We start from the raw sequence: 23,524 nt of genomic DNA on the forward strand, positions 1-23,524 counted from the left end.
ATAAGGACATAAAAAGAATACACTTTGAGACTGCTTTTACAAAACCTGTTACAAAAAGATTTATATAAATTAATATATTAAAATTTATTTCTTAGAATACTAAGTTGTCTATTGGAAGGACTATTCAGCAGAGATCAGGGTACACTTTTTATAGGAGCACAGTGCATCACAATACCAACTCAATGCCATTCATGCTGGAGTTCATGGCTCTGTGGAATCTCACTGAATGCTAACTTACCATTAAACAATTCAAAAGCAAAATCACTATATATATATTTATTAAATAAAGTACAATTGACTTACGTGTTCTGGGCTATTTTATTGTGCAGGTACATAATCAAAATGCTCTGGTGGTTACTAATGTCACTAAGGGCCCAGCTATCTAAAGAAGTTTTATTAATTTGAAAATCTCACTGTGTTTTCAAACATGGTCAGTCTTTTAAGCTCATTGACTCATAATGAAACTTCTCACAAGAAAGAAAATAATTTGCATTCCAGGTATGATGTCTCAACATGAGGGCAAGGAAAGATAGTGCATGGAGCTGAAGGTCAGTAACACATTAAACAGCACTATTGGTAATACATAATACTGCTTAGAGAATCCTTATACTTCTCCACAATTATGCCTGAATGGTGAATAACCTTGTGCTACTTTTCACTGTGAGGCTTAACTGACAAAATGCACAAGGCAGGCTCTGTGGAAATTATCTATGATGATATTAAGTACTTGGGAACTTGCCATATACTTGCGGTAACTCTTCAAAAAAATGTTAAAAAGCTGCTTTGATGTGCGCTAACAGACTAGGCTAGAATAACTACCAATACTGCAGTTTATTAACTGGTACTTCCCCATTACCACATTTTCTTCCCCATTACCATAAGTCTGTCTCATCTAATTCCTGCATCTTGTCCTTTTGGCATCATTCAAGTTTAGAACTGATAATATACTACATTTGACCAACTATGTTAAATATTCAACAAGACATGTTCTGTTGAAGAAAAGAAATCAGCAGGGCAAAGTTAGGTTAATTCATATTTAGAACAGTTGAGGGCCTGAGGTAAGACAACGCAAATCTAGAAGTCTGCATAGTTCTGCATTAAAAATCCCACCTTTTAAACACGTTTTGGTAAAGAGAAATAGTGTTGCTTTAAAATTAAATAATAGACGATATGTTATTTAAAACAAACATCTTTTCAATTAACCACTTCATAAAGCTAATGAGATAACAACAAATAATCTTATAATTCAGCGGAGAAATGAAAATTGCCTATCACTTTCAGGATTTGCCTCTGTTTCAGGATACCCTCTGTTCTGTTAATGGGATATAACTGGAAACCTTGATAGGTTCATGCTTGTGACAGTCCTTGCAGCAAAGGTTGTCATCTCTTTTTTTAAGCACAACCAGGTGTCACACAACATTGCTACCAAGGTATTAATTGTGTAACACAAATCCTATTAACCAATTTTCCCATCAGGCTAGCTTTTACATTCAAGACAAGTATCAGGAACCACCTTCCTGTATTCAGATTTTCAACTGATGAAAACATTGATTTAATTTCTAAGAAAGCTATCTCAAGCATTAGTTATCTACTTTCAGGTTCAACTAATAAATTTCACTATGCTTTTATATGCAAAACTGAACGTTTCTCCAGCTGTTTGGAAATAGTTCCTAGACTTTTCTCTCTCTCTCAAGCGCTCACTTCCTCCTTTCTGAATAATTAAATAAATCATTCATTCCACCATTGCAAGGCATGCTGATTAAAGGATGTTATCAGGTAACTCCCATATTATTTCTCATTTTTACAAAATCTTTCCCAAAGTACAGACATCTGGATTGTGATAAAGAACTTCAGCAGCAGTCTCATCAATGAGATTTGCAGAAGACATTGCTCATTTAACCTTCTTATATTTTCCTCCTCCGGCAACTTTCCCAAAGAAAAACTAAACAAGACATTCCATCAGCATAAATTAATTCTACCAACACTCACATACCTCACGTAGCTGTTCCACAAGCTCTCTCTCTCTCTCATCTGCTCCATTTTCCTTCGAATTGTGAACTGTGGATCTATTGATTCCAAATTTTCTTTGTGGTCTTAAGAACCACTGAATTTTAAAAAGAGAGAATTTAGTTTAAGAACAAACACTTTTTTATTTCTAAATTAAGCAAAATCCTAGGCATTGCCTCCAACAAAAACAGAAATTTTTTTTGTCCTCAGAAGACACAAAAATCTGATCTTGGATTACAATTATAAATGGCTGCTTTTTGGATATTGCTCTGGACAGTGTCCTGAGGCATCAATGGCACAGACAATTTATCATCCAAATCCTAATCTCACGGGCAAGTTTTGTCAAACGATTAAGCACCAGCAGTGTCCCTTAGAGAGTCTGATCTGTACTACACTTTGTATTTAACATGGCAGGAAACATCTCTTAAGTAGAACTCTCTTCTAACAAGATGCTGAATTGCGTAAAAAGCTGTGACAAGCCTCCTACACTGAATAAATGCTTACTAGATAAGGTTATGCTAAAAAAAACCCCAACAAACCCACGAAACAAAGACGAGTGTAGGAAGACTCAGCCATCAGTAAGTGCCTACACTAAACAGTCCTATTGCAAACGTAGCATTGTACAAACTCCTGGCAGTTCTCCTTCCCACCAGTCCTGTCAACTCTATCACTTTGCCCACAATACAGTTCCTTAAATCATTACATGACATTTCCGCAAACCTCTATCCCTCATTTCTGTGATCAGTGACTGCTTTGAAAGATTTGGAAGAAGATGATGTACAGCCAAAATGCAACTGTCCCCGTTTGTGACTTTGTTTGCCATCTCACACAAGTGTAGTCACAAGGAATCTCACCCAACTGTGTGCAGGCTAAGTAATGAGATGACTGATCTAAGTTACTTCTCTAGCCAAAGGGACAGACAGACAGCACCTACAGCACTTCAGCCAAAAGGCAGAGTTCTTTCCCACAGTTACTACAAAAAACTTAAGGCAACAAACTCCTTGAATATCTTTAGGCTATTCATCTGAGGCATCAAGACAGACTAAACCACGGCCAGTTACCAAACTTGCTTCCTTCCACTACTTGACTCATAGAGTCCTAATTTAACTTTTCTCAGCGAACTGAAATTTGCTACATTGCTGCTAAATAAGTAACTTCTGGAATGGTATATTAATGCTATTTCTTAAACAGAACTGTTTTTAAATAAAGCACCTAATATTACAGTTCTATATAAGTAAATTTTACTCTTTGTAGTGTCAGAAATCCCAGGGGCAGAGTGGGAGAACACATCTTCATCAGTGTTACCATTCAGAAGCATCTACATAGAGGTGCACACATCATAAATAAAAACATTCTTCATGCTGACCTGCCCCACAATGCAAAAGAGTAGCACAGCCATGCCTTCAGATGCAAAAGACCCATAGTTTTATTGATATTTAATCTTTTGCTTAGTAGAGGGCAACCTCGACACTTGGAATTGAATTCCACATCCCAAATAGAGTGTATGAACAGATCCATGCTTCCTAACATTTTGTAGAACGGTGACATGATACGTGACTATGACTGTACATGCTGAAAAACACAGAGGCTGTTAGAACCCTAATATATGGTGAAAAACATCTAAAAAAGTTATTTATAAATCATACCATTTAAGATGGCTACAACAACAACAAAAAAATCAAATCCCAAGATTTTCAAGAGCAGTAACCCTTACCAAGGATTTCTATTACCTCCAGAACTGTACTGTATTAAAATTTCTGCATTAAAAACTCTATAATAATTTACTGGAGACTGTTTGTAAATTTTTAAGAGGTGAAATAAAAATCTCCTATTGTATTAATTAAGACCAGTAGCTGCAACAACTAAGATTTTCTAGTTCATTGTACAAATATAATAATTGAGCTTTGCTGCCTTTCACAAAAGGAATACCTAGATAAAAATCCTTCTTCAAGAGTAAAACCATGGCTTAAATGGTACTTAAAAGCCATTGTAGCTTTATCAGCAGTAGCAACATTACAAATAATTATCTACAAAAACAGCAGTATAGAATCATGTGCAATTTTCATAAATTAGAGTATTATTTTGGTCTACATTCAGTTTGGCCACAGCGATAATCAGAAGCTTTTCAATAAAATAAATATAATTGATTAAAAAACGAATTAAAAAACCTCCACACCCTAAAGCATCAACTGTAGAAATTTTAGCTATGCACTGAACTTTTAAAAAAGTGTTGCCATAGAGGAAGTTTTGGCAGTCCTAAGTGTTGCTTGCTTCTCAGCATTACACACAGTCTCCAGCAAGGGGAGCCCATATCTCACACACACCTGAAAGTCTATTTTTCACTCTTATGAAGAGTCAGCTTCTGTTTTTTAAATCCATGTTCAAGCCAGGTTATTAAGTAGTACTTGTTCCAATAATTTTTTTTAAGTATTTTGCACACGTGTCAACAAGTTAGATGAGTTAATAACATAGTATGTACTCAACATATCACTGTCAAGGATAAACTTCTTGGAGAAAATTTTCATTTCTGCACTGAATTTCAATACACATTTGTGCACTACTAATTGTACATCAAGGAACTCTCAGTGTACTGAGTACTTAGTGTGACAACATCATCCTTCAACAACCCATAAAATGATTTCACCTGACTCTAAAAATAACAAACAAAAAAGAAGGTTGGACTATGACAGGCAGAGATGAAGTCAGGCTGAAAGTTTATAGTTGCATTTCTATTTGATTGACTTATTCAGTCTAAATTTAAGTAAAAAAAAGCAATAGCCTCAGTTAAAAAATTACGCAGTTGTAAAAGCAGTTTCTGCTGTACCACTCCAAGATAATAAACACCAACATCTGCATTTGGCTTGAGATTTGAGTGACAGGAGGCTTCTATCTGTTCCAAATGTGCAAGCTAGTCTGCGCCACTCCTTTCATTTAAAAGATTAAAATACTAACAAATATAGGTTAATAGAGATCAAAATCTGCACTGATAGAAGTACATCTAGGTTTCTGTTACAATATTAATCAGTGAAATATTAACTTAGCTTCACAGAATCATGAACCAAGTTCAGTTTTTTCAACTTACCATTATCAGAATTTTTATATTCCACACTCATTTCCCTTATGGATCTGATTCCTTACATAGGCTATATTTTATGGTTTTATAATCAAGAACACTGAGGCAAATAGGAAATATCCTCAAGTAAAGAACAGAACTAAGAATGAAATGCTCCCAGTGAAGGGGCTTCAGTCCTGAATTCTCGGGTGGTGCAAGTGTGACTTCCAGAGTAGCATCTGAATAGTCAGACAGGAAAGTTTCCGTAACAGTAAGCTAAATGTTTCAATTTATCATTCAATATTTATGGTCTTGGTTTCAATCTGATGCTTTTGACAGTTTCAGTACCTTTTAATAGCTAAACACCTTTCTGCTTTAGGGGAGCTGGCAAAACATGGCCCACTTTGCATATGAGTGCTGTATCTTAGTGTATTATGACAATAAAACTGTAGAGAAAAACAAAACAAAAGCAGCAATAACAGAAGTCCACTAATGAGCTTATTAACAGTTTCTATTAGGCAGAAATCACTATTTTTGCTTAGCTGATTGTTTCAGCTTTGATTCTTTATGGATTCTTCTATTATGCTAGTTATGCACCTGCACCAATAAATGCAGATAAAAGCAAGGTATTTTAATAATCTGAGTAATTTTCAAAAAATAATAAATAAAAAAATGCAGAAGAGAGAGCAGCAAAATTAACTGCTGTTTGAGTACAACCTTTACAAGTCTTGATAATAAAGCAAGTCAATAAGCCACACCAAAAATAGTTCTTGGAGTTAATACCACGGGAAAAATTGTTTTGACAAAGTAGAAAAGAGTGAACTTCACTCATTGACTTTTGACACTATATATTCCAGATCAAAGTGAAGTGCATCCTCTGAGGGATTGTGTCTTATAAACATCCCCTAAACAGTACTGCCTTTTGTCCTTAGCCACATGGGGCATTCACCACATACTCATGTTTCTGAAAACACAAAATTAAGTAAATTATATATGGAACACCTACCATTGTCACTGTCTCCTTCAGAGGGGATACTGTAGCTAAAGCTGTCCCATGTTTGTGCCTGTGTAAGTGTGTTGAAGGAGATAGGAGGAAAACTGAGGGATGGGTCGGCTGGAGGGGAGTGATAACCAGTCCAACCATGGTGGTAACAAGGACCGGAGTGGGGATAAAAGTGGGCAGCAGCATTTCATATATGGCATTAGGATTGTATGGTAATGGCAAAGATGTAATTCAAAGGTGATTAATACAAAATGCATAAATTTTGAAAAAAGAATGAAAGATGGTGCAGAATAAAAAGAATGAAAAGTTAAATGTTAGTACTTGCAAATCATACATTATATGTGCAGTTAAGGCTGTTAAGCTTAACAAAATATTGTAACCATAGCACTTCACGCAACTTGTTACAACCAAGTTTCAAGAAAAAGTACCCATAGATTTTACCTTATAACCTGATAAAAACTTTGACTCTGAATCAGAAGGTAAATATACCAGCTATGAAGTTTCAAGAAGAAAACTTTCACAGAATAAGAATTTTTATATATTTGTGTAACTATGTAATAAAAATACTTCTCAAAAAGACAAAGAAAATTTACACATCCATATGAAAATATTATTACATTACAATTTCCCAGCTGATTTTGGAAGTAGCAACTGCATTATCACTTGGATTCTCATTCTGTTGAAGGATGTTCAGTAAGTACATGTACTACAGATGTTTTCCCTTCATTTAAATTCACTTAATAATAAATGAAGCACTACTTTTTTTTTCTTGCCACCTCCCCCAGCAATAAATTCAAATCTACAATGGGTCCACCATGCTATGTGAGTACTGGTCCTCTACAACTTTTACAGGCTTCTGAGGGTCAAGAACAGGCATAGAATACCCCAAAGGCTGACCCTGAGTTTGTGCAACGAGCTTTGGCAAACTTGCCCCAGAGTCAGTCTTCTAACAAACACAACATCATTAATTATTTGATTGGGATCTCTGAAGTATCCAAAACTGCACATTTCCACAGAAGCTGCAACAATCTGCAGACTATTTACCAGATGACCATAAAAGCATGTCATGCCTACAGTTCATGATCACCCATGAACTCATTATAGAGCTAAACTGGGGCAGCAATATCGTCCCTCTTCTTCCTATTCCTTCTGTCTTCTCTCCATTAACTAATCACAACACCACCTCTTACTGATCCTCAGATCCTTCTGCAGAATTGTTTATTTCTTCCCCATCACATCTACGCTGCACTTCTGTCTCTTGTCTTGATTGTGACAAGGATTTCTGCCCAAGCTTTCCTCAAACCTCCATTCTACAGTGTTTCAGAACTGGATACTGACATCCTTAAAATATCTCCTTCCTCAATCTCTTCAGTATATCATCCATCCTTTCAAAGCTTCACAATGGTTTTCTATTTTCTGACAGAGATTCTGCCTTTTACAGTGATGTTGCTCCTTAACGAACTCTTCCTGTATCTGAATACCATGTTCCTTACCACTTCTGCAAAAAAAATTAATTCACTCATTTCTTGTTTTTCTACATGTATCTCAACATTTATCTACTGAATCCTACACACAGGCAACATTCATGTTCCTCAGGCCAAACTAGAGATTATAAACTATCTGTGCTCTAAATGCTAAACCATAAATACAAAACAATTTAAGACTGCTGTGTAGATCTAAAAGCAACTAAAACCACTCAATGAAGACCACTTAGAAGAAAAGTCCAAAGTGAAGTTTCAGTAAGCGCAGAAAGTCCCTCTTTTCTACCATTCCAAACCAATATTCAGAAGGAACTTAATCATGAAGGATTTCTCCATCTCACAAATTTTGGAATCTGTGTATTAACATGGTAATAATTCAGATACTGTCATGTAAAACTTCACCTTTAACTTAATTTCACAGTTACACAGCTCTCTCTTTTTCAACTTTACCAAGGCTGGGTCAATGCTTCTGGCTATTGGGACACCAGATCAGCTGAACTCAAGAGTCAGCAGAATTTAAACTCTGAATACAGTCAATACTGGGCAACAGAACACAGATTCACAGCAAAAGATAAACAGTCTGACTCTGGTAGCAATTGGGATTCTCAACTATTTTCCAAAGTACACAGATAATGCAGTTAGAGAAGAGAACAAACTGAAGGAATAAATATCCAGAGACAGAAAAACAGTAATGAGCACTCAAATGAGAGAAAAATACTCTCATTTTTCAATGATGGTTTCAATGGTCAGGTTTCAATGATCATTATATGTTCCAACTAACTTGAAATAACAAGCATGTCTACAACAGATCCTAATATTGTGTTTCCCGCTCTCTACAAGTCACCCAAACTGAAGGCCCTGGATTCACAAGTAATGTTACACTATGTGAACAGTTGCAAGGAACAACTTCTCACTTTGGAATTCAAAGTGCTTTGTGATTGTGAGTTTTGTGAGTGCTTCCTTCAGCCTCTGACAGTAGAAATTTTTTTTGTCTGTGTTGCTGTCACTTTGTTCAGCAGAAACTAAGACACATAGTGTCCTAGAAATTGCACAGCACAAAAGGAAAAACAACTCTTAACTGCAAAATGTATAGAAGCTGTTCAGACTTGAAGGTCTGGCATATTAAAGATACCACAAGACCTTGGCAGCTCTCAATTCCAAAAACTAGCACTACTTTGAACATTATAATCAATTCATGGACGAAGGTTAGGGAGAATTTAAATTTATTTGCTCTTCTGAGTGACTCCTTTTCAAAGAGCTCATGCACTTCCCAAGAGGAGAACTACAGCTCTAAGAAAATTGTTTCTGTTCAATGGTATTTAAGGTTCTCAAAATTATTGTGAATTTGAAAAGTCCATACTCCTTGAAAATATTTAAAACACAGAAGGAAATAATATGAAAACTTAAAAAATCATCTGTGTTTTTACATTCAAAGTAAACTTCTGACCCTTGGAAAAAATCTTTCAAGAAATGTAAACATTCATTACCTTTCAAAACATTTTCTTTGGGTACTTTGGGTTCTGTCAGCCATCAGATGTGAGTTTTCCTAATGTTTTGCCTAGCTTAAAAATGAAGGTATAAAAGGACCTTCAGTCCTGAACACATATCAGTATATACTAACACAGAAGTTTAGGCCACTGTGGTTTATCCTCTGGAAGCACTGACATTTGTGTGTGTACTGACATTTGTGTGTGTACTTCACAAAACTGGAATCTTTACCAGAAGTCTAGAACAATTTACTTTTACCTTTCCAAGAGACATAAATCATTATGAAATTATGAGGAGGGTGGAAAATCAAATAGAAAGTAACATTCATTTTAAATAGATGAAAATAAACACACTGAAAATAAACTCTCAAATTTCAGAAAAAATATGGTTGCATATATTTTCATTGAAAATTTGCCACTATTTTTTCCACAAAGCATGATGGACACATTTTAGTTCAAACACTTCAAGGTTCTTTTAATGCTGCACTTGGATTTAAGAGATTTATAGAACCAACTAATTCAAATGTAAGTTCTAACGAAGTTAGTCTTAATGACTTTTAACTATTTAACTTTGTTGGAGCTTACATTTCCAGTAAGTTATAACATTTCCCCTAAGGCCATTAAGAACTGAATTAAAAAAAAAAAAAAAAAAAAAAAAAAACAACCACAATTAAAGTACACTACAAACTAGGCTGAAAAACTTTACTAGTTCATAGAAATGCTGGGCCCCCGCAATAGCTCAGGTCTATGGCAATAAAGCAGTATATAATTAACAAGTACAAGTTCCAACCAGAATGGTTGGAATGATAGAATAGTTCAAATGCACAAAACTTAATACAAAGTTTTAAAGGAAATACAATGAAGAAACTACAGACCTGCCAAGCAAACCAGCTTTAAAAGGAAAAACATGCAGGCTTCACAAACATGCCAATATTTTCAGCCATGTACTACTTCTACCTGTAAATATTTCTTATGCATTAGCAAAACAGCAGAAGATGAAACTATATGCAGCTTTACTATGCCTTTGCAAGGTATCATTTTGCTACATGGTGCTACATAGCTAATATACTGTATTTTTATCTCAAACTGGATGTAAAATTTTACTATTGCCAAGTCCCCTATCTTACCATAGTAGGAATTTAAGGTAAGATGACTGAAACCAGACAAGATCAGGAGAGAAACTGTGCAGTTATGGTTCTTAGTGCCTGTAGTGTCTCATATGGAATAGAAAATAAATTCACATTATCAAGTTTAAAGCAACCATAATGTGACCAAAAGACGCTAGTCTCAAAGCTTTTAGAATATGTGAACTTCAATTAGTACAGTGCAGAAAATCAGCAGGTTCTAAACAATTGACTTTGGTATTCATTGAGGCTGTACACAGCTGCAATATAATCGGGGAAGAACTGTAGGACTTGTGCACATCTGGTCTTGAAGTGTGTGACTTGGTGGTTTTGTTGCAAAGGACTGCAAGTATTGCAGTCCAGTCTTTCTAGAAATTCTCTCCAAAATAGTCACTAGGCTATTTTGCCTGGACCTATTCTAGTCATTAAGTAAATGAAATTCAGGCATGGTATGCAAAGATTCAGAAGTGCACGTTAAGCTAACACTTGAACAAGAAGTCAAGCTTGTATATTCTTCCACAAAGCAGCTTCCAGTCCCCAGTGGCAGATTTCACTGCAGGCTCGAATACAGCCCACATCCTGTGAAAGCAGGATGGCCTGGGCCCCTTTGCTTTCACACATCTTTCTTCAGTGATATCGCAATATTGCCAATGGACTATGCAATGTTTTTTTATTGCTCAGTGTTTAATTTTCAACAAATCCTGAAAGGGCCCATTTGCTCCTCATTGAATCCATATTTTAAATGTATGTAGAAATACCAAGATTTCTAAGTCATCAGGAACAAGACAGAGACAGTGTTTGACATTCCAACAACCAAAGAAATGTAGCTGAACACATCTAACTGTATATCACAAATACATGAGAAACTTCAAGTTTCTTCCTTCATAAAAACAGCTTTCTAACACTTAAAAAAAAACCCCCACCAACAAAAACCAACTAAATCTATGGGTACAATTTCATAAATGTTTTTGCAATGCTTCACCAGTAGCTTCACAAACTGCTGCCATTATTATGAAGTATTTTGTTATGGAAACTACAAGCTTGTAGGGGTTTACTATCACTTGATTAAAAGCATTTGTAGTGAATGACAGAAACCAGAACTATGGTCGTAGTATGCTGAAACATACAGAAAACCTTCAGCTACTCATTAGAGGTGACATGGCATGACTCAATATTGACTACCTCAGAACAGAGAAGAAAAAAACTGAATGAAATGTAGCTGACCCAGTTTTTAAAGGAAGCTGCTATCCAAGCCCTCAAATACATATCTAAGTCTGGGAGGCTTTTTGTCATTTACTCGCTTTTAGGTTTAGTTTGTTTGTTTGTTTTTAAATAAACTGCTGCTTGTTAAAAGACTGGTGGTTATGCAGGTACAGTGCATTGCAAATTCATTGAACTCAGTTGCTGGCTGAAGTAAAGCTGTAACCTTTCCATAATGCTTGATCTTTACTCAAGCGCAACTACTGACAGACTCAATGAAGTGAAAAATTTTCAGAGCAACCTAAGTGTTTTCCAAAACAGTCTAATTATTCACATATATTATTCAACAAAATCTAAACTGCATTCATCACATATCAATCAAGCAAAAAAAATCTTATTTTAATTAGTATGTCAGCACAGATGATAAGTATGCATATGCATATAAAATATGTGTAGTTTTATCCAAACACGTATTTTTTGAATATACATATAACTTTATACAACACCCACTAGTAATGGATGATAATTGATCCATATATCATGTGCCAAATAAATACTTCCTATAAATTCAATCTTGATTCAAAACTAGAGAACCTTAAAATGTTCTAAGCTTCTTGTAACTGTTGTACAGAAAACGTTACATTGCTTATTTCTTAAGGGGTAAAAATAGAGATATCTAACAGAGATGTAAAAAGCCCCAAACCAGTACACACAAACTGCTTTCCCACATTACCTGATCGTGGCTTCAGGCCAAAAGGGATTGTGGTGTTTGTAGTAGGAGACATTGTTGGACTCTTATCCTTACTCTGTGTAATTCAAGAACATACATCAAAGTTAGAATAACACCCAGAACACATCTCAGCATATCTGAACATGCAAAATGCAAAAGTTAACAATACTGCATGCTCTAACTATTACACCATAATCTGATCACAATATGGTCACAAACCCTATGACAATCTCCCTTTTTTATTGCACCCTATTCTCTGTTAGAAAGAAGAGTTTCTGACAAAAGACAAGGTACTCCCTCTAGTTATAAATATGCTCAATTATTTCTCAGTTTTCTCCCATGTCATCACTTGGCTCCATCAAACATACATTTTTGTGGCACAGTACACTTAAAAAAACAAAGCAAAGGCACTTTTTTCCCTTAGACAAGTTTGTTTCTTTCACAGAACTAATTACAATTCTGCATGGTATTTTCCATGCAACACTGAATTTCTGCATTAAAAACAAAAAAGAGGAAATTAAGTTTATGTCTCAGAGCAGGATCGCCCCTGACCCTGAACCAGGCTAAGAGTTGCAGCAGGAAGAATGGAGCAGCAACATACAGGAGAGGGGCAGGTATAATCATCATACCACCAATGGCAGCACAGAAAGAGTCCTATGACCAAACTCCATAATGGGAATCCCATTTAAACAGTGATTGCACTGGGAGCTGAGAACTATACAAGCCCCATCACCAAGACTGGTGGACGGTGGCTGCATGCCCATGAATTTGCAAGATGCTTATGCCCAATGCAATACAGAAAGAAAAGCCCTATTTCTGCAAAAAAAAAAAAAAAAAAAAAAAAGGTAAATAATCCCCATAAGGAGCTCCACACAGCTTTTACCTTTTTAATCTTCCAATGAGACTTGCACTAGAAAGCTACAGGATCAATAAAATCAGATTCCTCTCTAAAAACTAATCAAGGACATGACAACTGTGCAAAAAGAAACTGCACTGAAATCAATAGAAAATCCTGTTGAACAAGGAAGAACTAAAATAAATTAATTTTTAAAAAAATGCATCTGAATGGAGAAAATGTAAAAAATTTAAATGTTTTATGGTAAACTGCATAACTGAGACAAGCTAATCAGAAAGTGAATTTTTATACCCCCTAGTAAATCTCTGAAATGACAAGATTAAACCACACACCAAGCAAACTACACATTCATTTCTGATGAAAATCTCAGTCATATGTTCTGTGGAATTCAGTTAAGTTTCATTTAGTCTATGAAACATTAGTCTAAAGCATATAAGAGACAAACAAATGACATCTTACTTCATTGTGAGAGCTTTGCCCGCTTCTGTTCCAAACAATTAGATCATTCTGCATATTTGGAAAGTAAACAAAAACAAAACAAAACAAACAAAAAAAAAAGACAAAAAACCATTTCAGAACCTATATTAGTGACACACTCCAATGGGACATTTTTCTAATTATAGTCAGATACACATTAATACTTTTTTCACTGAAACAATTAATTTGCATGAATCATAAATACTTCTATTGGTAGTGAAGAACATTTTTTAAAAAGCATGTGGAAACTATTCACACAGTTTTGTCATTAAGTTTTTGCTTCAATACTAAGGGATTACAACTGCATTTATAAGATTTTAATGTTTGCTGGTTAAAATGCAACATATTTTTAAATTAACCTATCACAAAGGTTTCCTTTGGAAATACAGATTTTCAATACAGATTTAAAGAGAGATGTATTCTGCAAAAAATTAAATTTGTAATTGCAACACAGCATACTTTTTGTTACCACTTCTGTTACAGTTACATTGGAAATGTACACAACATTGATAAATATGAAATAAAATTATTAATTCATAACTCAGCAGAAAGACAACTGGCATAAGTAAAAATAAATTATAATTCAATCCTAAACAATTTTCCTAGGGCAATTTTTTTTTTTTAAATGACAAAAAATGGAAACAGAAGAGAACACTTGGAACACTAGGTCCCAACAGTCACAGAGCTTTCCAAAAGTCAGCAAGATGGGAAGGAAGATTACATACCCATTTTGCTTCATGACCTTTCTTGGCCTTTTTTCAAGATTAAAAAAAAAAAATTCAGCCTTAGACATCTTTCATAATATTAGTTTAACCACTGTATTACCTAGAATAAACAGACAGAAATCTTACTCATCTGATTCCAGCCAGTTCTACCTGGGGACTTGTGTGCTTGAGCATTTCTATATTTTTCTAGTCAGAATTCTGAATTTATACTGAATTGAACTCATTTAGCAACACAAGTGCTTACTTAAGTAACACACAGAACACAGCATCATTAAAAGCTTGCTTTTGCAGGACATGTTTCTATTTCACAGAGTGTGCCTACGATTTTCACCTGCATAGGACAGTCCAGATCAGACCCCCACAAGGGTTTAGGAAGATTTTCCTTCTTTTGGAGAGGCGAATTAGTGGCATGTCTTTGCTAAACGCTTCATGAAAGTTCAGAGAACAGTTTGACACTGAATTAGCCTTATCTGTTTATCTCAGCAATGAAGAGCTGCTGCAAATAAAGTATGGTAAATCCAGTGTACAGTAATATAACAAGGGAACTTCAACTCCATTTTTTGGATGTTTTAAAGAAAAATCATAGACAAAATTAGGATTAACAAGGTCACAAGTTTATCACAGGAGTATTTGATGTTATGATGATGATTATACATAAAAATATTTGAAAAGCATCAAGACACACAAACAAAAAAAACCCTATTTCTAGATAGAACAGACAATATTAACATACAGAAGACAGCATCTTCTGTAATTTTGTTCTCACAATCTCTTGCAAAGTGCAGCCACAAAATCCCTGTACAGCAAGTTCTGAAGTAATAACATATGCCCCAAATATTTAAATTTTTTTTGTAGTTCAACATTTCTGGATCATTAAAGTGTACAAATCTTAAAATATTTTTGAAACTTTAAAAACTATCATCTCAACCTATATACAGTCTGCTTGCAATATTAAATACAATTAAAAAAACTGCTGTTAACACAAACTTAAAAATTTATATAACTACAAGAATATTTGAGGTAAGGGGAGAAAATGAGTCAGGTACTTCGTTTTCTTGAAGATCTAACTTTGAGATTACATTTTTCCAGGGGAATGCAACTGTTGCAACTACTATAATTTTACTGGATATACTAATTATACAAATTCTTTCCAAAAGGATAGGTCTTAATCAACTTTCCATTTAGAGTCAAACATTGAGATTCATGCTAAGGCAAAAGTAAAAGCCCAATCCCCACACTGAGCCTAAACCCCCTGCCCGCAGACACAAACTGACAAAATGCAATGATCCATTCCAAATGTTTCCACATATAATGCATATGGACACCTCCGTACCTGGCTCAATGACCATTTTTCACCCTGTTCACAAGTTCTCACTTCAGGCTTTGCTTTCTCCATAATTAACTCCCTCCTCCTCTGGAATTCCAGTTCCTCTTCAGCATTTTCTCTCTGTAAGATAAATAAATCTTCTGTCTGTTCTACTGGAAATGAAACTTCTTTTTTTTTTTTTTTTTTTTTTTTTTTTGCATAACATTACCTTGAAGTATTTCTTACAAATACTGTGATGAAAAGCAGACAGATAAATAAGTAGATACTATATAAGTGCGTTCCAGCACAAAAAGGTGGATAATGTAAATCTAAACCAAGTACTTCATAAAAAACATCACTTCACCAGACAGGATACAGAACAAACAATAAGCAACATTATATCACACTGTAAAACTCAAAACCCATACCTTAACTATGCTCTCTGTAACTATAGTGACAGTACTCTGAAAAAAGACTGATTTTTATTTTACAAAATATTTTGGGTTTATCTTTAATGAATATACTGCTTTCCTACACCAAAAGATGGAGACGGGGTCAAATGGTAGATGATGATGCATAGCTGAACTGGGATACAGGGACATAGTGGGGAAACTAAAATGAAAAAGTAACAGATAAACAGAGAAAAAATTCGCATATACAGACACCCACAGACAACAAACAAACCCCACAACAATTCCATAAATATGTTAAAGAAAGATTAGTTTTGCCCTTCAGCCTACTTACTTTTTATCTTCCTTTCTTGACAGATAACTAATTGATGAAATTGTGGGCTCATTTTCTGTCTCTCCCCCCCTAGTATTTTGTAATTATACACTCATTAACGTACCTGACCAAGAGAAGACATGTCCATCTGTATTTGACCACTATATATAAAGACAAAGGCAAATACGTAATTCATTGTGTAGCAACTTGAACATGAAGCATCTAACATTTTTTTTTTCCTAGAGAAGGTATATAAACACACTTTACTGTAGACTCCTGAAATTCTAAAACTGTTGCTGGTTCTGTGGGATACAAATTCACAGCACTGCTCTCTGAAATATCCATGCTTAATGTGCAAGGTTTGAAATAAAAACCTTGCACTGGGCTATAGCTTTGGTAACCACTCTGTTCAATATTTAATTTCAAACAAATATATACATGAAATATTTTTATGGTTATCATTATAACCTCTTCAATGTTATCTCTTAGGAGCTTTTGGAAATGCCTCCTGATGCTTCAGTTCAGTCTGAAACATCATTCATAGTCTCATCTGCGAAGTACCACCCGGAGCAATGGCTTGTACCAAAACAAAAGGTCCTGTTTACTACCAACAACCATGTTGTTATCTAAAAGCCTAGAGATTTCTGTATCTAACCTCTAGAATCCAGTGTTCAAATGGAGGTCACAGCCCTGCCTAGATATTTCCATTTAATTTACAGTGGCTGAAAATAAAGTAGTGAAACATAAATGAAAGAAAGCTGGAAATATAGGAGAGCAAATATAGAAATACGATGCAAACATAAAAAATATTGAAAAAGGTTGAATCTGAAATCTCTCTTTCCAGAAAAAAAATGCTGCCTAAGTGCAGTAAAGTATGCAGATTTTAAATTCTGCAGAACACTAAACCAACAGTAACTGGACAAGCATTTTACAAGTTTAATAATCACACCCACTAGATAAAAACAGCTTGAAAGAATCCCAGTCAGTGCATATTAGGTGGATGAGCATCACCAAATGCTCCAGCCTCTACAGTGTATTCTCCTAAAGGGCCTTCAGTTTGAGATAAGGATGGTCCTGGATAGAGCTAGTTATTTTAACTAGGTTACCTTGACTAGGCCAGAGTTATATGGATGCACAAAGGAAACTGGAAGAAGTTACAATGTTCAACATGCTCTAGGTTTAAGTTAAAAGCAAATGCCAGTTTTGTGCATCAAACTAAGGAGCAACAGAAGCATTTGAATTCCTTTCTGGATCTGGGTAAACACAAAACCTACTGAGTATGAAAAAAAATTCTCATACTGCTTTATATAAAGCAAGTATACAACAAAATGCCACAAAATCCAGTAATTATAATTTAAAAAAATTACAAGGAACCCATGGGCCAGAAGACTGAAAGTTTATAGCATTATTTGACAAGTACTGGGCACTCAGATGTATCTTGCTGCTTAGGTCTGGATGCCAATATACAGGAGGTATATATTGAAAAGCCTATATGGCGCTCAGAAAATTAAATATAAATGCTCATATTTTAAGGTTAGAAAAAAAGTGCAGCCACAAATGCCCCAATATGCTGTAAAAACAACAGTAGAGAAATACAGACATACATTATATGATTAGCCACTTCTAAAAGTAATTTTTGAAATTTACTGTAGTGTTAATAATGAAAGTATATCTGTGTGTACACAAAAAACAGATTTCCTGTATTTTATTGACCTTCTTAATTTACTAGACGTACCTAAGCATGTAGGAAATATTAGGGCAATGTCTGGAAACAAAAAAACAAAATGACAAAATTTATCAGGCTAACAACTAAAACATTTTTGCTGGTATTTTTTCCAAAGCAAAGACTTTCCTTTTTTAACAACAACACTCTTCTGACAAAGTAATAAGCCTCATATGAGATGCAGAAGGAATGGTACTAGGAAGCTAAGAGAACTAAAGAGATTTCCTAATTGTCTATTTCCTAATTTTACAACATTTTATTAAGCAAAAATAATTTTGATTCAAGTACTTAGTGTATGATTCAAGAATTCAAGTATTCTTCACATGATGCAAAATAAAGCCAGCTAACTGTCTCTCTAGAAATACTAACAGGAATCACTTTCTGTCCTAAAAGTACAAAAGTCTGCTAGGTGAAAAAGCAGTTCAAAATAGGCATTTAAAGTAAAGAACAGTGTAGTCACAAAAGCAAGCAGCTATCAAGGGAGGAAAGAGAACTAAGCATACTTAAGGCTGAAATGACAAGGAAGTATCTAATCTTCAGAGAAATGAAGCTGTAAACCAGCTACCTCACAGAAGTAAGAATTAAAATGAGTTTTGAAAGGAACTTAATTTCTGAAAGTGATTACACTAAGAAAAGCAATAGGAAGCATCTGGACAGACAGAACTACAGGCACCACTATTTTCATACTTTTCCAGTAAGGTAAGCACTTGTTTTCTTTTAAATATTTATTCTTTTTTTAGCCACAGTTCTAGAGCCATTCTATGTAACTCTGGCCACTTAAAATGGGAATCTGAACTATAAAAGCTTGCCTTCTGTAGTCAGGGGAAATCTAAATAACCTTTTTGCCTCTTCTTCTTTCTCTCTTGGATTTCAGAAAACTAAAGAAACTTCACCATCAATTCAGGCAGCTCCCTTATGTGCTTCATTGAATTGGCAAGAAGATAGGCCAGAAGCGCTTCTCATTCCAACAACATATACCAAGCATGAGTAAGAGGAAAATTCATAGTCCCTAAAAGAAACCTGAAAATCCTAGACAAAACTTCAGATAATCCCATTAGTGCACATGAGATGAATGGTTAAGGGGCGTCTCCACCTCTGATTTTAGGTTTCTTTTATACCTTCTTAATTTACTGGGAACTTTGTCTAGATACTCGAGAGCAAATGAGAGCTTCCCTCTAAACTACCTTGCACACACTGGTATGCTAACAAAGCACTTGGCAACTCCAGAGAGCTTCCAGCTGTCAGTTAGAAGAGAACTCTAAGCTAATTCACAAAAAACTTAGAATAGATAACATTATATTATTATTATATTATTATATCAGCTATTGTAAGCATACCTGTTGGAATCTTGTAATAAATCTACTGCTTCTCTTAGTTGTTCTATCATTGCTATATCAATAGTTTGTTCTTCTGATAAATTTATTCTATAACAGAAAACAAAAACATTCAAAAAAAAAAAAAGGTACAACAGCAATTATCAAGGGTAGTCTAATTTTCAATGTGCGAGCTTCACCTTCCAACTGGCATGCAAACACTATAGGGGGAAAAACAGCCTCTCTGCACACTGGGATGTGCTGAATTTATGGAAAGAGCCTCTTCTGAAAAAAACTCTCCAAACACTTTGTCCTTAACAAAGCCCGCCAGTCGAATACATACATAAATAAATGTGATGAAGTAAAACTTCTAGCATTCAATCAAACAGAATGACTTGCAAAATCAAAAATTTATTTACCAATATCTGACTCTGAAAGGTACTCATCCCATGCATTGTTTCAGCACAAAGAGTAAATATAGTGAAGTTTTATAAGGGCCAGCTTGCTTTCTTTTGCTTTTCAACATTTACAATTCTTTTGGAGGAGCAGAAATATAACCTCCCATTAGTTCTGCCAGTAAGGCTCTGTCAAAAAATACTTAATCTTTCCTCCCTTCAGGTTTAGGGGTTTTTTAATATCATATAGGACTACACTGTTCCGATGAGTGACAACTTCACAGTACAGTCATGTTGAATTCCCTTTCCTTATGCACTTATCTCAGGAACTGATGTTCGTTTGTTCTACTCTGGAATGAGTATCTATAAACTAATGATTGCTTCAAGGTTAAAATTATGGTAAGTAAGAAAAAGAAAGATGTTTTCTAATTAAATTGATTTTTTTAAATGTACATTAAATTTAGATCTTACAACTTTTGATAATATTTTTTCAGCAATGCCTTTTATAAACAAAATATCAAAGCACTTAATTAAAAAAGATTGCATTCTACATAGACAAAAAATTATTGGGGCATACAAATTAATTAGTTGTAATATAACATCCACTCTGTTCAGCAATAAAATGTAAAACACTGAGCACATACAAAGTGCAAGGTTATGCTACTGTCATGTGTCAAAATATACAAAATTATTAAACAGTAATAACATACCAGTCTTGGTCAAACTAATTAAATTACATCGCTTATTATTAATAGACACATAAAAAATACTCACATTTCGTCTGCTTGCCATTGCGTGTCCTCCTCTATTCTCAATAGCTCATCACACTCTGCTGCTCTGCTCTGCAAGCAGACAAACGTGATAATGAGAACTGAACTTTGCAATTAAGTAGGCAGATAAATTTTGCTTTCTGACTCAGCACTGACCTAATTTATGTAACATTTTAGGTTGGCTGGCTGAAGCAATTCAACACTTCTCCATTCCTCACTCTATCCCCTTTTAAGATATTGATTACAAGATCTTCTATTCAGAATATTTTATTGAGGTCAACAGCCCTTTACCCTTCTTTAACCGTAAAAAGAAGTCAAGCAGCATAAGAATTCTTTGTTCTAGGTCCCAGATTCCATTTGTGACTTTCTGGCATATAGAAACAATGCTTCAATTAACCATGATCCCAACTCTCCTCCTACTTGCTCTCCTACTGCAGCCAGATTTGTTTACGAAGCAAGGAAATTCCAAACATGCAAACAGTGGCAATTATGTACTTCATGCATAATTATTAACAGGATTCATATTTGACAATTTTGACAGTCATGAATCACTTATTTTTTAAAAGGAACAAACTGGAACAAAAGTTGCATCCAGGAATTCATATCAGTCAGGCAGTTATTTTGGGTTCAGTGTAGTAATAAACCGCATCCCCATCACCTATAAATATGAAGTGCTATTTATTTGAAAACTTGAATCTCTTTAATGCTTTCACTGGGTGTTTTGCAACTCTTCATCTCAGACAGGCTGGAGCACTAAAGTAGTTCAGCTGCCAGTAAAGACAGAAGCTCTCTGAATGAACGTGTATTTGTACTTGTAGAGAAGGAACAGCAGAAAACAGAGGCTTATCCTCTTTTGTATGTGTTTGGTACACCAGTTGCATCATCCTGTACCAATAAATTCTACCCAATTCTGCTGTATGTGACACTGAAAAGTGTACCAGCTTCTCTAACACTCTCCAATGATGGCTTATTTCCCAGAGACAATCCCTAGCAGAACAAATAAAGCCACTCTTTTTCATCTTCCTTCACCTTACAGGAATAAAGACCATGATGTTTTCCTATAACAAAGGTACATACCATAAGACAACAAAAATGGAGCACTTATTCGAGAAGGTGTTTTGATATAATTTATCTTTAAAGATCCCTCAACTGCTACTATAATGTTTAAAAAATTAAGAAAATTTATTTTTCTACCATAATATTACTCCAAAATTTTAGCCCCCACAGCTAACACAAAGTCATCTCACGTTTCAGCAATGTAACAAACACAACAAATATCTCAATTCAAAATATATAGTAAATAGGACAGAATAAACCTGCCATTTTTCTTAAAGCCTTAAACTAGTTAAAGGCTAACTCTCACATATCCTAAATAGAGTTCTGGGCAAATTGTACTATCAGGTGTATTAATTCTAAACCTGCTTATTTTTCCTTTCTGTATATTTTTTAAAAAATGAATATCAGCTGCAGCCTCTTATTCCTTAAAATATCTGCTCTTTATCATTCCTACTTATTCTGCACTTATAAAAGTAGTGGAAATTTTCCCCCACTTAAACATTGTCACAAACTTGCCTTAATGTAGCTCATAAATTCAGTAGTAAGAGTATCCGATTCATCAAACTGGTCTCCTGTTTCTCCTGACTTATCATTGACAAACATGTGTGAAGGTCCTTGATGGAATTCCACTAGGAACAGCCATAAAAAGAAAAAATATAGAAGAATGATTTCAAAGACAAAGTTTAAATTCACATTAAAGGTTTCAAACAGGTTCAGATCCTTTCATTTTAAACAGCGATGCCAATTCATTTCTAAGTTGTAATAAATCCATTCCCTGGACATACACAGCTGTGTATCAGAAGCACCACAGCAGGCATTGATGGAGCCAGTTTTATACCAACTCTGTCGTGCCAGTATCAACTCAAGAGCACAGCTGGCCAACTGTGCAGTATTTTAAGACGTTCAGATGTCTTAGGCAGTGACTTACAGTTGAATGCAATTTCAGTTACCATGCTGTAACAAACCACCAATCACCCAAAATCATTCCGAGCCTCTCCCAATCTCTTGCCTACATATACTATTTCCAAGGATATGATCCTATGATTTACCCTCTCCAGTTTGCTAATAAACACTGTAGGATATAATCCTGTTATCTCTACCAAATTCTGAAGAGTATCTCAACAGAGTTCAATAAAGTGAGTAACACTGAGGATTATGCCATCTCCCATTTATGTGGTTTCCATATGCAACTTGCTGACTTCATCCTGCCATTTATTATTAGTATGTGCAGAACTTGTTTATCAGTATATAGTGCAATTCAGAAAAATAAAAGTTACTTCAAAGAAATTGGATAAAATTAGATCTCTCACAAAAAACAAAGATTTATTCACTTCCAGAGATGAGGCTGATTAAAGCTTTATATACACACTAAGTCCAGCTATAGAATTAGACTCTCTTATTGCACTTTGCTAAATTACTGAATATTGATATTAGTTGTTGGATAGCATCACTCAAACCAACTTTAACCTACCCCTATTCCCCTAGTCAGAACCTGATCTTATTAACTCTTGAGACAAGGTGCAGCAAATTTTTAGGAATTTTTATGGAAATTCACTAGACAGACTCAATTTTCTAAGTGGCATACTTATTTCATTTTTACACAGTTGCAAATGCATGCCCACAGCCTTCTGGGTAAGTAGGCAACCATGGAAGCAACAACAGAATTTCCCTGTATTTAACATCCATGTTTTTTACATTCCAACCTTTTCTTGAGTTAGCATGGTGACCTGACTCATCCTTTATAATATGATCTTCTTCCACAATGTCTGACATGGGAACATTAAAGCTGATAGTATCTTCATCAGACGGCTAGGAAAAAATAAGAGAAACACTAGTCCCAGCTCCAACCAAGAATGATAAAAATGTACATGTTAACAAGAGTGCTTGCTAAAGAGCTGCAAATTAACATGGAAGAGGATACCAGAGCATCTAACATGACCACATCCTGTTGTAAGAAGTTGTAGTCACGCTGAATACATCCTCACAGGAGGTTTGCCAAGTAGAACAATTCACATGTCCTCTTTTCCTGTCTTACTCACTGCACTAGTCCTCTCTTTGCACTGACAGCACGGCACTGTGCTGTTCTCTGTGCTTTC

The 23,524-nt window shown here is 35.0% G+C and overlaps 1 protein-coding gene across 1 annotated transcript in view; it reads right to left on the reverse strand.

Annotated features, from left to right (window-relative positions):
* Positions 1-23,524, reverse strand: part of LRCH1 (leucine rich repeats and calponin homology domain containing 1) — a 111,961-nt gene that overhangs the window by 20,336 nt on the left and 68,101 nt on the right. Inside the window, 13 exon segments of the mRNA XM_066313291.1 lie at positions 1,994-2,025; positions 2,028-2,093; positions 2,982-2,990; positions 6,066-6,173; positions 12,088-12,160; positions 13,400-13,447; positions 15,476-15,589; positions 16,296-16,332; positions 16,434-16,523; positions 19,232-19,318; positions 20,377-20,444; positions 21,945-22,057; positions 23,132-23,237. Coding sequence (XP_066169388.1) covers positions 1,994-2,025; positions 2,028-2,093; positions 2,982-2,990; positions 6,066-6,173; positions 12,088-12,160; positions 13,400-13,447; positions 15,476-15,589; positions 16,296-16,332; positions 16,434-16,523; positions 19,232-19,318; positions 20,377-20,444; positions 21,945-22,057; positions 23,132-23,237 — 951 coding nt within the window.

This window comes from Sylvia atricapilla, chromosome 2, assembly GCF_009819655.1.
Source record: "Sylvia atricapilla isolate bSylAtr1 chromosome 2, bSylAtr1.pri, whole genome shotgun sequence".
Lineage (NCBI taxonomy): Eukaryota > Metazoa > Chordata > Aves > Passeriformes > Sylviidae > Sylvia > Sylvia atricapilla.